General features: G+C 37.1%; 1 protein-coding gene across 1 annotated transcript in view; it reads right to left on the bottom strand.

Moving 5' to 3' along the window:
* The window catches only part of AGTPBP1 (ATP/GTP binding carboxypeptidase 1), a 131938-nt gene that overhangs the window by 77836 nt on the left and 41962 nt on the right, over positions 1–12140 (bottom strand). The window contains exon 9 of the mRNA XM_049784133.1: positions 4942–5035. Within this exon, the coding sequence (XP_049640090.1) occupies positions 4942–5035 (94 nt within the window). The remainder of the gene's footprint in view (positions 1–4941; positions 5036–12140) is intronic.

The following is a 12140-nucleotide window of genomic DNA, read 5'->3' as shown; positions in this document are numbered from 1 at the left end:
TACTCAGCAAAACCTAGTAAATACCAGAAATTGTCCTGTGTGACAGTTTTCTCAGGGTTTTAAAATTCTTTTAAAAAATATCCTGATCCACAGTCAAGAAGGAAACCAGCAGATAGACTGAGGCAACAGAGAGATGAGTTCCCCAACACCCCCCCCCAGGCTGCAAGTGACCTATGACCCCACTGCAGCCATGAAGGGAACCAGCAGGAGAACTGATCAATAGCAATGTGAGTTCCCACAATACCCCAGAGGGAGAAAATGACCTGCAACCTGCCCACAGCCCTGAAGGGAACCACTAGGAGGGGTGACCTGGGGCATGGCAATCCATGAACCGGGTCCACAGCCACCCTCATAGCCTTATGTTAATGGACCTCAGCACAACACTTAGAAAAGACCATACTGCAAGAACACAATGGGGGAATCATGGGAGTCCCAGAGACCCAGGAAGAAAATACCTATAAATAATCAATAGTCAGGGACATCACTGTACAGATATGCCCAGAGTAAAGAGTGCATGCAACCAAATCCTGCATGCCCATAAAATACCAGATAAAAGAAATCCAAAGAAAAGCACCCCAAAACACATACTAGTCACAATGACTAATACCACAGACAGGGATAGAATACTCAAGGCAACAAGATCAAAGAAGGAAATTACATATAAACGAGCATCCTTAAAATTTACAGCAAATTTGTCACAAGCAACCTTCAGGGCCGAAGTGCAGTGGTGGGATATAGTGACAAAACTCAATGAAATAAATGCATGCCTTGCATGCAGCTGACAGTTTAGATTCCTGCAGGCATCCCATGTAGTCTCCATGGCCTACCAGAATTAATTTGGGGGGGTTCCACACCCAGCAGCGCTCAGGCATTACTCCTGGCTCTTTGCTCAGAAATCACTTCTACGTTTCTATTATTAAAAAACAATCTATTATTATTACAAATAAAGTATAAACTAAAATTCAAAACACAAAAGGTTAAACCCCTCCCCCAAACAAGGAATAAAAGAATTCTATTATCACCAATAAGTATCAGAAGAATTGCTTAGCCTCTTTGAAGAGCTAATTTTAAAATTCTATTTTTTTTTAAGTATCTAATTCTAATTTCCAGGGTCAGATCATTAGAGCAGGTAGGGTGTTTGTTTGCATGCCACTAACCCAATTTGAAACCTCAAAACCCCACTATTGTCTCCAAGTCACACCAGAAGTGATCCCTGAGCTCAGAATCATGAGTAAGCCCTCAGCACAACTGAGTATGACCAAAACAAAACAAAACTAAAATAATTCTAGCTTGTAGAACAGTGAGATATTTCTATCATTTTGATCCACATAAATATATACTAGATTCTTTATTATAACAGCCTTTGAAAACTAATACAATTGGGGCCAGAGCAACATCACAATGGGTAGAGTGTGTTTGCCTTATATACAACCAACCCAAGTTCTATCCCCAGCATCCCACATGGTCTCCAGTACTGCCAATCAAGGCCCCAGAGCAACAGAGCCAGGAGCACACACACACACACACACACACACACACACACACACACACGCGCGCGCGCGCGCGTGCGCGCGCACACACACACACACAAACACACACACACACCCCGATACACACACACACACACACAAAACCCGAGATACACACACACACACACACACACTCTAATACAACTGAAAACACCTGCAATGAATCTAAAGATTTACCTATCTACAGCTACATACTTCAAATTATCAAAAAGAGTACTTTTGGAAACACTAACACCTGTAGGATAAATGGCTCCCTACAATTATTTATACCACATGTAAAAAATTAATACTGCTTCTGAAATATTTAGTCTAAAACTTCTTCATTTTTTGGTTGATGTTTCTTCTTCCACATTGGCAAAACCCAAATCCAATCTGGTTCCAAAACATGTCATCTTTGTTCCATAAATCTACTATATTAAAAAAAAATTTTGAAACAGGGGTAGTCAACAATGACATTTTTACTAAAATGTGTCCTTAAAGAATATGTTTTCAAATTTCAATACAAAAGAATTTCTGAATTAAAAGTACCAGTGTGGATATTTTTAAGTTGTAAAAAAATTAGAATATATTTATTAGAATAGTTTCAATCCAAACTTAAAACTGAAGAAAAAATAAAATTCTTAAGCACATATCATCCTTAAGTTATTTTCTTCAGTCTACTATGCTAAATGTAGTATGGTATTAATTATGGTGAGAAAGAATTACAATACTAATGTCTTAGATGTGAATGAGATTTTTTTAGTTCAGACCCTAAAATTATTTAAAAAATAATAAGAGATCAATAAATATAGTCTATAAATGATTTGTTCTTTTTAAGGCAAAAATCTGTATTTTAAAAATAAAAAAATTAACTGATAATTTAGATATTTCTTTTTCAGAAGTTTCAACCCATTTATTTTTGTATAGTTTGGGATATATTAATTTCATATCATAAAACTATAAAGTGGATTAAGAAATTACAAGATACTAATATATAGTATAGATCATGAAAATGAGCAACCTATTAGATATTTTTAAAAATCAGAGAGCTGTGAATATAACTCCAAGAGAGGGAGTAATGGCACCACATGGCTCCCCAACCACCACTGGATAAAATGCAAGAACAAAAAAAATTATTTAGAAACTATTTTTACCATAAATTGGCATTAATTCATAACCATAGTGATATACTACTTAAATTAATTTTAAATAATCTATTGACATATATGCTAATTATAATAATTGTTAACTAGATTATCAGGAGAAATGATGTAAATTTGACTATTACCATTTTACAAATAAGAAACTGAGGAATGGGCCCGAGGAGATAGCACAGCAGCGTTTGCCTTGCAAGCAGCCGATCTGGAACCAAAGGTGGTTGGTTCGAATCCCGGTGTCCCATATGGTCCCCCGTGCCTGCCAGGAGCTGTTTCTGAGCAGACAGCCACGAGTAACCCCTGAGCAATGCCGGGTGTGGCCCAAAGACCAAAAAAAAAGAAACTGAGGAATAATAAGCAATTTATTTCATGGAACCAGCAAATGAGGAGGTTAAATGACAGATTATATGTGAGTAACCTTCAATTTTCAAGAAGCTAATAATTTGATCTCCATGTTAAAAGGGTAAAAAGCCTAGCAGTGCTCTTAGCCTAATTTTCTGATAAATTGTTTTTGAAATTTTAGTTTCTGAGGTAGCACTTATTTACAAGAATGCAAATGTTTGTGTTAGGGTGTAACGTCACAAAACCGCAACCACAAAGAAAATGCCAGAATGCTCCTCTTCCATTCATTTAATGAGTCGATGTGGACAATTCTTTATTTTTATAAGTCACAGGTAAAAAGATGAAAAAATTAGAAAGATTACTATGTTGCAACACCTGAAGAAATAATGGAGCTAGGCAATATCATATTGTTAAATTATTAGATAAAATTTAAATAAAAGTGACACAAAATATTTGGCAACCACTCAGAAAAGGCTTTTGATCAGTAAAAATAGACCCTGAATCTAAAAAGCCTCTTACTTTATCAGTCTACAGAAAATGAGTGGGAGATACCTACTTGTTAAATGACCCCTGGATACAGTTGACTATCTTGATTCAGAATATTGAAACATTCTACAAGATCAATCAGGTCCTCAACAAATACATAAACATACCAAAAAACATAGGTGGAGTGTTAATGATTTGAAGCTTACAAAACATACAAAATAGAATTTACAGATCTTATTTGATTCCTGATTAGAACAAACCAAGTATAAAAAGAAAAATCTTTTGAGATTATCAGAAAATATAAAATGGTCTTAAGGGATTTCTAATACTGTTAGGCATAAAAATAATATAGTAATATTAAAAGAAAAAAAACCCTAATTAAAAGCAATTATACTAAAGAACCAACAGAACAAATGTAATGATGATATATACTTTAAAAAATACTTCAGAAAAAAAAAAGGCAGGGGCCAGAGAGATAACATGGAGGTAGGGTGTTCCTTGCATGCAGAAGGATGGTGGTTCAAATCCAGGCACCCCATATGGTCCCCCAAGCCTGCCAGGAGTGATTTCTGAGCACAGAGTCAGGAGTAACCATAGTGCCACTGGATCTAACCAAAAACAAAAACAAAACAAAAAAAGATGGAAAGATAAAAACTTATATGGCAGACTGCTAGGTTACTACTGAAACAGTGAGACATATAAAATTCATTTATTTACTTTACATAGGGTTGAAAAGTTTTTAAATATAGCAATAATGATAATAATATATCTCATTAAAAAGTGATTCAAACAAGGGCACTTTAATAAAATTCGAGGATAAAATGACTACAATTGGATTTTATGTTATACTAAGGAATTAATTTTGGTAAGCAGGATTATAGTAGTAAGTGGGGTTTTTTTCAAGTCACTATTTACTAGAACTGTATGTTTTGGTACTGGGGAAAAATTATAAAATATTCATGATGTATCTTTACATGATATATATTTGCATACTTATGAAGTCTGGAATTTGCTAAGAATAAAAATGTAGGGTGGAACAAACGACAAATATCTGAACATTTTCAAGATAAAAGAAAAAGAATGGCATTTAATAAAATATAAATATGTAAATTTAAAATAAAATTTAAAAAAAGATTGCAAACTGAGCAGGGAACATAGTAGGCACTCAATATTTCTGAATGAATGACATTCTATGTATGATCTTTTCTGTTTTTTCTAGCACATCTAGGAATGTTACACTATAATCTATAAATATAAAAATTTCTAATTTTGATAAATTTCAAGAAATTTTAAAGAAAATATTTGTTATTTTGATAAAAATCATTACTTAGGAGCTATGAAAGATCCTAGCTAAAATTCAACTGGATCTACACATTATGAAGAACATGATGATAACACCTGGAATAACGAAAGATATGCCATATTCAACATTCAGAACATATACTCACTTCATGAGACCAGAATTCTTCTTATTAAATGGCCCAATGATCTTAAACATCAGTTCTACAACTCCATTTTTCCCTAAGGATACAGAATTCACAGCTGCAAAAGAAGCAAAGATCTAAAATGACTTAAATAGTAGAGATGTGTATTATTTGGTAAGACATAGTCAACAATGAACAGATTATTGTTTATGAAGGTTAAGTATTCATAAGTCAACCAAGGTACAATAACTTAAGGTTTTGGAAGGAGGGGCGAAAAACTATAACAAGTAGTACTTGGGGGCTATTCCCAACATTGTGAATTAGTATCACTTCTGGTGGTGCTTAGGGGACCAAATTCCTAAAAGTAGTGGGGATCAAACCCAGACAACTCAGTTCTTTGCATTACTTCTTTAAAACAAATTTTTAGGTTTTTTAAAATACAAACTTGTAGGAAAACTAAATAATTAAGTTATATAAAACTGTGTTACCATCACAAAGAACAAGAACAACCGGTGCTGACAAGGATGGTAGGGAGAAAGAGACTCTCATTCACTGCTAGTGGAGCCTTTCTGGAAAATAGTATGAATATTTTTCAGAAAACTAGAAATTAAGCTTCCATATGTTCTAGGATAGCATTCCTAGGAATATACCCTAGGAACCGCCCCCCACACAAAAAATGTAGAAAATCTTCCTGCATTCCTATGTTCAAAACACTAATCACAATAACCAGAATCTGGAAAACAACTCAGGTGCCTAAGAACAGATGAGTGGATAGAAACAGTGGTACATCTACACAAAGCAATACTATTAGAAAAAAATGAAGTCACGAAATCTGCTTATACATGAACAGATATGGAGAGTAGTATGCTGAGCAAAATGAGTCAGAGGAAGAAGGACAGGCATAAAATAATCACACTCATTTCTGGGACATAGGGGGTAAAAAAGATGTTAGATGAATAATATCCAGAAAAAATAGACAGAAGAACCAGTCAAGGGTCAGAAGCTTGTCACAAATAATGCAGGAATGCCATTAGGGTAGAAAAGGGAACACTCTGACAAAGATAGTTGGAACTGGTCACTCTGAACAAGAACTGGGTGGTGAAAAGAGATAAAGTGATAGGATATTACCCTTTTAGCAACAAGAAACAGTAAACCACAGCATCTAAAAGGACAAAAAAGGGAGAGAGAAAGAAAAAGTCTGCCCCAGGCAAGAATGGGGGAAGGTGGGGAAAGAAACTGGGGACACCAGTGGTGGCAGGAAATGCACACTGGTGAAGGATGTTGTACATTGTATGACTGAAACTCAATCATGAACAACTTTGCAATTGTGGTGAAAAAAATACATCAACTATATTATGACCATTTAACCACAGTGTTTAAATAAAGTAATTTAAAAACAAAAAAGTGTGTTACTAACAAGAAGGTCCACTTATATGCTCCATTTCAGGGGAATGGGAAGCCTTTCAAATAAATTAAAAGAACTCCTATAAATAAATACCATGTATTGGAGATACAAAGGGTCTAATCTCAGGGAAGAGCAGAGAGGGAGAAAAACGGTTAACAAACACTAACTAACTTCCTAAATAGATTAAAATAGTTAGCTATTTATGTTATGATAGAAGCCCAGTCCCTGGAAAATACAAGGCAGTCTGGACAAACTGAAGTCCAGTCTTCTTCACAAATGAGGAAAAATTTACTACAGAACAGAAGTTGCAGTAAGTAGTTGATGTGGCTCTGAAATATCTCTGGAGACAGAAATAAAACAAATCAGACATCAATCAATGAACACCATGCAATTAATAGTTTTGTTAAAACATATTTTTGTCAAAAATTGACTAAACAAACAAGGCATACGAGTGTTAAACTAGGTAAACATATTATAAAATGTTTTTCAACTATGGAGAACTGTTCACAAGAATAACAATGAAGGCCATTATTATACATAAAGGTCAGAACTCAGTCCCTGGTGAATGCAGGCTTGATAAAAAAAACACTAGGAGGTTCTAATCTGTTTGTGGTAATGAGGAACATAATTAAAGCAACTGTAGTATTCATACATAACATGCAATTATCTAACCACAAACTTGTTCCTATCACTTTCAAGGCTTAGCAATTATAAATATAAGCAACATGACAAGAGCAACACAGGAGTTCCTAGGCAGGCACTCCATGGGGCAAGGGGAGTCAGCTGGCCCCACCTATCAGGTCAGAAAAACCTTGATCCAAAAATAGTAGTGATGCAAGGTGCAAAATCATTCAACACACAACACAGCATCTCCTGGAACCATCATAAGAAAATCTAAAGAGCAAGTAACAACAACATAAGCTCGAAAACATTAACAAAGAAGAAAGAGAACACCAACAAACTGGCCCACTTAGAGAGTTCCCTTACAGACGAAAGGCATAAACCTCAGGTGAAGAGTCTAACCCCAGCCTGCAAACAGGCAGAATATGAAAGCAGTTCAAAACCTCACCAGGCTTAGTGAATGAAGATAGTCAAGAAGATTCGACCAAGAGGCAAGAAAGGTGGTGCAAATGGTAAGGCGTCTGCCTTGCTCGCAATAGCCTAGGAGGAACCTCAGTTCAATCCCCCAGTGTCCCATATGGTCCCCCAAGTCAGGAGCAATTCTGAGCATGTAGCCAGGAGTAACCTCTGAGCATCACCGGGTTTGGCCCCCCCCAAAAAAAAATATTCGACCAGCACTAACACCAACATCCAGTAAAAGAATATGGTGAGGATGTATATAGAGCTCAAAGAAACAGTGGTAGCAACAGACAAGAAACTTTACAAGAATGTTTGAGAAAACAGAAAAAGATATGATAAAACAAAATAATCGAATAGAAACTCTCCAATATATGATCAATTAATTTATCTTTGGTAAAAGAATAAGAAATATGAACTATAGAACAAGGGAAATCTCTTCAATAATAGGTGGTATGAAAAATGATCAGCTACATACAACAAAAACGAACACAAACATCTTTTTAAAGACTTGCAAAAAAGTCAAATGAAAATGGATTAGAGATCTTAGTATAGGGCTGGAGCAATAGCACAGCAGTAGGGCATTTGCCTTACACACGCTGGCCCAGGATGGACCTGGGTTCAATCCCTGGCATCCCATATGGTCCCCCAAGCCAGGAGCAATTTCTGAGCACATAGCCAGGAGTAACCTCTGAGCATCACTGGGTGTGGCCCAAAACAAAACAAAACAAAACAAAAATAACAAAACAAAAAAAGAGAGAGAGAGACCTTAGTATAAACCTGAAAGCATAAGCTACATAGAGGAAAATATAGGCAGAACTCTGCCTGATACTGAAGTTAAATGAATCTTTAAGGATTAAATATCACTAACCAAGTAAGTGGAAGAAAAGAAAAACAAATGTGACTACATAAAATTAAGAAGTTTCTGAGCTGGAAGTCAGGACCCAAGGCCCAAGGGGCCCAAGACCCAAGACCCAAGTAGGAGCTACCTGATCTTCCCAAAGAAAGAAAATGCAGTCAATCCACTGGTAGAGGTCACTCTCAGGGGAGAGGATTCCCAAGAACAGGAAGTTGAGGTCAAGGCACAAAGTACATAGGTGGAACTACCTGACCTACCCAAACTGACTGTGAGCCACCTACAGGTAAAGGCCATACCCCTGACGAAGATAACCCATGTAAATCCAGAGACCTCTCTAAGAGTAGAGAAGAATGACAGTGATAAAGGAAAAAAGTACTTTGAAACTAAGTACAAAAACCACCACATCTTCGGGTGAAGACTGCAATTCTGCTAACCCAATCAGTAGTAATCCTATATAACCTCTCAAAAATAGAGTTCAGGGGGCCGGAAAGATAACATACAGGTAGGGCATTTTCCTTGCATGCAGAAAGATGGTGGTTCAAATCCCAGCATCCCATATGGTCCCAAAGCCTGCCAGGAGTGATTTCTGAGCATAGAACCAGGAGTAACCCCTGAACGCTGCCAGGCGTGACCCAAAAAACAAAAACAAAAACAAAATAATGGAGTTCAGAGGGAAAATACTTAAGGATATTCACTTAGCTCAAAGAAACAATGAAACATATTGCCAATAAAACACAATAAAATACAAGAGGGAGCCGGGAAGGTGGCGCTAGAGGTAAGGTTTCTGCCTTGCAAGCGCTAGTGTAGGACAGACCACGGTTTGATTCCCCAGTGTCCCATATGGTCCCCCCAAGCCAGGGGCAATTTCTGAGTGCACAGCCAGGAGTAACCCCTGAGCGTCAAACGGGTGTAGCCCAAAAATCAAAAAAAAAAAAAAAAAGAAAAAAGAAAAAAAATACAAGAGAATATAAAAGCAGAAATGAAAAAAATACAAAATAAAATGTCAGAACTATAAATGAGATTACATCAAATTAAAGTATTTCTGTATGGCAAAGAAAAACAGCTAAAATTAAGATAGCTAATTGAGTAGGAGGAGATATTTTCACTCAACACATCAGATAAAAGGTTGATATCCAGGATATACAAAGTAGTCATAAAACCTAAAATAAAACATCAAAAAAATTGGAGATAGAAAATGAACAGGCACTTCTCTGAGGAAGACCAACAGATGACCAAAAGGCAAAAGAAAAAGTGTTCATATCAATTAGCATTACAGAAATCTAAATTAAGAAAACAATGAAGGGCCAGAGAGGTGGTGCTAGAGGTTAGGCCTCTGCCTTGCAAGCGCTAACCTAATCAGACAATGGTTCAATTTCCTGGAGTCCCATATGGTCGCCCCCAAGCCAAGAGCAATTTCTGAGCACATAGCCAGCAGTAACCCCTGAGTGTCAAATGGGTGTGGCCCAAAGAAACAACAACAACAAAAAAAAAGTATAAAGGGTTCTACGTAAAACTAAGAATCGATCAACCATATAACTCAGCAATCACTCTTTTGGGTATCTATTCCCAGGACAGAAAAACACTGGTCCTAAAGGATGTATGCACAATGTTATTCATTGTAGCACTCAATAAAATAGCTAAGACTTAGAATCAACCAAGATGTCCAAATATAGAGGAGTGGATCATGAAGATGTGGTTCATATATACAACAAAATACTACATAGCTCTAAGGAATGATGTAATCACGCAATTTGCTGCAACATGGGTGAAACTGGAAAATATTATGTTAAATGAAGTAAGCCAGAAGAAATAGGATAAATACAGAATGATAACACATATATAGTTTAGAATAACTGCATAAATAAATGCAATTGTTTAAATCAGTTGTCTTGAACACTCTTGGCTCCAGAGTATAGCAAGAAGGAAAAAAACTCAGTAGAGGAGAAATATAAATATAAAATAATGAAAAACAGGGGCCCAGTGATCTCAGGTGCACTGGTGGTTTTAAGAAAGGACAGAACTAAATATCAAAACTAAAGTCAGCTTGGAGTCTCATGAAATCATGAGACCCAAACATTAACAATCTAAACCTTAATGGGCCTGTTATACTGGTAGGCTAGTGACAGGGTTGGTGGTATGAGATACATCCTGGAAACATTAGTAGAGGGAGGTCAACACTGGTGATGACACTGGCCCTAATACATTGTATGTCTGAAACCCAACTATGAAGAACTTTGTTAATCACAGTAGTTTAGTTTCAATCAAATATTAAAAATAAATAAAATAAAGAGATTGGGTGCTATACATTGTATGACTGAACATCAAATCATGAACAACTATCTCCTGATGATTCTACTAATATTTATTAAAGAACAAGTACATAGGGGCCAGAATGGTAACATAATCTGCCTTGCCTGCACTAGCCTAGGACAGACCACAATTCAATCCCCTAGAGTCCTATAGGGCCCCCAAGCCAGGAGCAATTTCTAAGCACAGAGCCAGGAGTAATCCCTGAGTGTCACCAGGAGTGACCCAAAATCAAAAACAAACAAACAAAAAAAAACAAATACATAGATAAAACAAAAAACAGCAATGTCAGAACTGAAATATTTAGTATAAAAAATAAAAAAAAAAGGGGGCCGGGCGGTGGCGCTCGAGGTAAGGTGCCTGCCTTACCTGCGCTAGCCTAGGAGACGGACCGCGGTTCGATCCCCCGGCGTCCCATATGGTCCCCCAAGCCAGGAGCGACTTCTGAGCGCATAGCCAGGAGTAACCCCTGAGCGTCACCGGGTGTGGCCCAAAAACCAAAAAAAAAAAAAAAAAAAAAAAAAAATCATTAGAAGGTCCCACCAGCAGAGAAACAGCTGCTAAGGACAGAATTGGTGAGCTTGAAAATAAAGTACAGAAAACCTCCAGCCAAGAAGAAAAGATGGCAATAGTCCTCAAAATAAATACATAAACGACAAGAGAACTTTGAAGTCAATTCAAAAATAAATAATGTAAGAAACACTATGGTCCCAAAAGCCAGGGGGAAAACCCTATGAAGCAGCAAAGATGGCATCACTGATGAGAAATTCTCAGAACTGAAGAACACATTCAGGATATTCAAAGAGTAACAGCTAAAAGAGACCCAAAAAAAAAAAAAAATCCAAGACACATCCTAATCAGAATGATGAAAATCATAGAAAAATAAAAGCAGTAAGATCAAAAAAAAAAAGAAAATTACATACAGAAGAGCATCCTTAAAAATCTACAAAAATCGGGGGCCGGGCGGTGGCGCTGGAGGTAAGGTGCCTGCCTTGCCTGCGCTAGCCTAGGACGGACCGCGGTTCGATCCCCCGGCGTCCCATATGGTCCCCCAAGAAGCCAGGAGCAACTTCTGAGCGCATAGCCAGGAGTAACCCCTGAGCGTCACAGGGTGTGGCCCAAAAACCAAAAAAAAAAAAAAAAAAAAAAAAAATCTACAAAAATCTGGGGCCAGCAAGGTGGCACTAGAGGTAAGGTGTCTGCCTTGCCAGCGCTAGCCAAGGATCAGGACCAAGGTTCGATCCCCCAGCGTCCGATAGGGTCCCCCCCCAAGCCAGGGGTGATTTCTGAGTGCTTAGCCAGGAGTAACTCCTGAGCATCAAATGGGTGTGGCCCGAAAAAAAACAAACAAAAAAAAATCTACAAAAATCTAAAAAATTTACCAAAGGAAATCCTCCATGCCAATAGGAAGTGATGGAATATAGTGAAAAAACTCAATAAAATGAATGTCTCACCACGACTAATTTACCCAGCCAGACTCTCATTCAAATATGAAGAATCAATACAAAACTTTATAAATAAAACAATTACTAGGAACTTCACATACTCAAACTACCTGAATAACTGAAGGGGGTA

Source organism: Suncus etruscus, chromosome 1 (assembly GCF_024139225.1).
Source record: "Suncus etruscus isolate mSunEtr1 chromosome 1, mSunEtr1.pri.cur, whole genome shotgun sequence".
Lineage (NCBI taxonomy): Eukaryota > Metazoa > Chordata > Mammalia > Eulipotyphla > Soricidae > Suncus > Suncus etruscus.
Note: the sequence above shows the minus strand (reverse complement) of the source record. Positions and strands in the feature narration are given on the sequence as shown.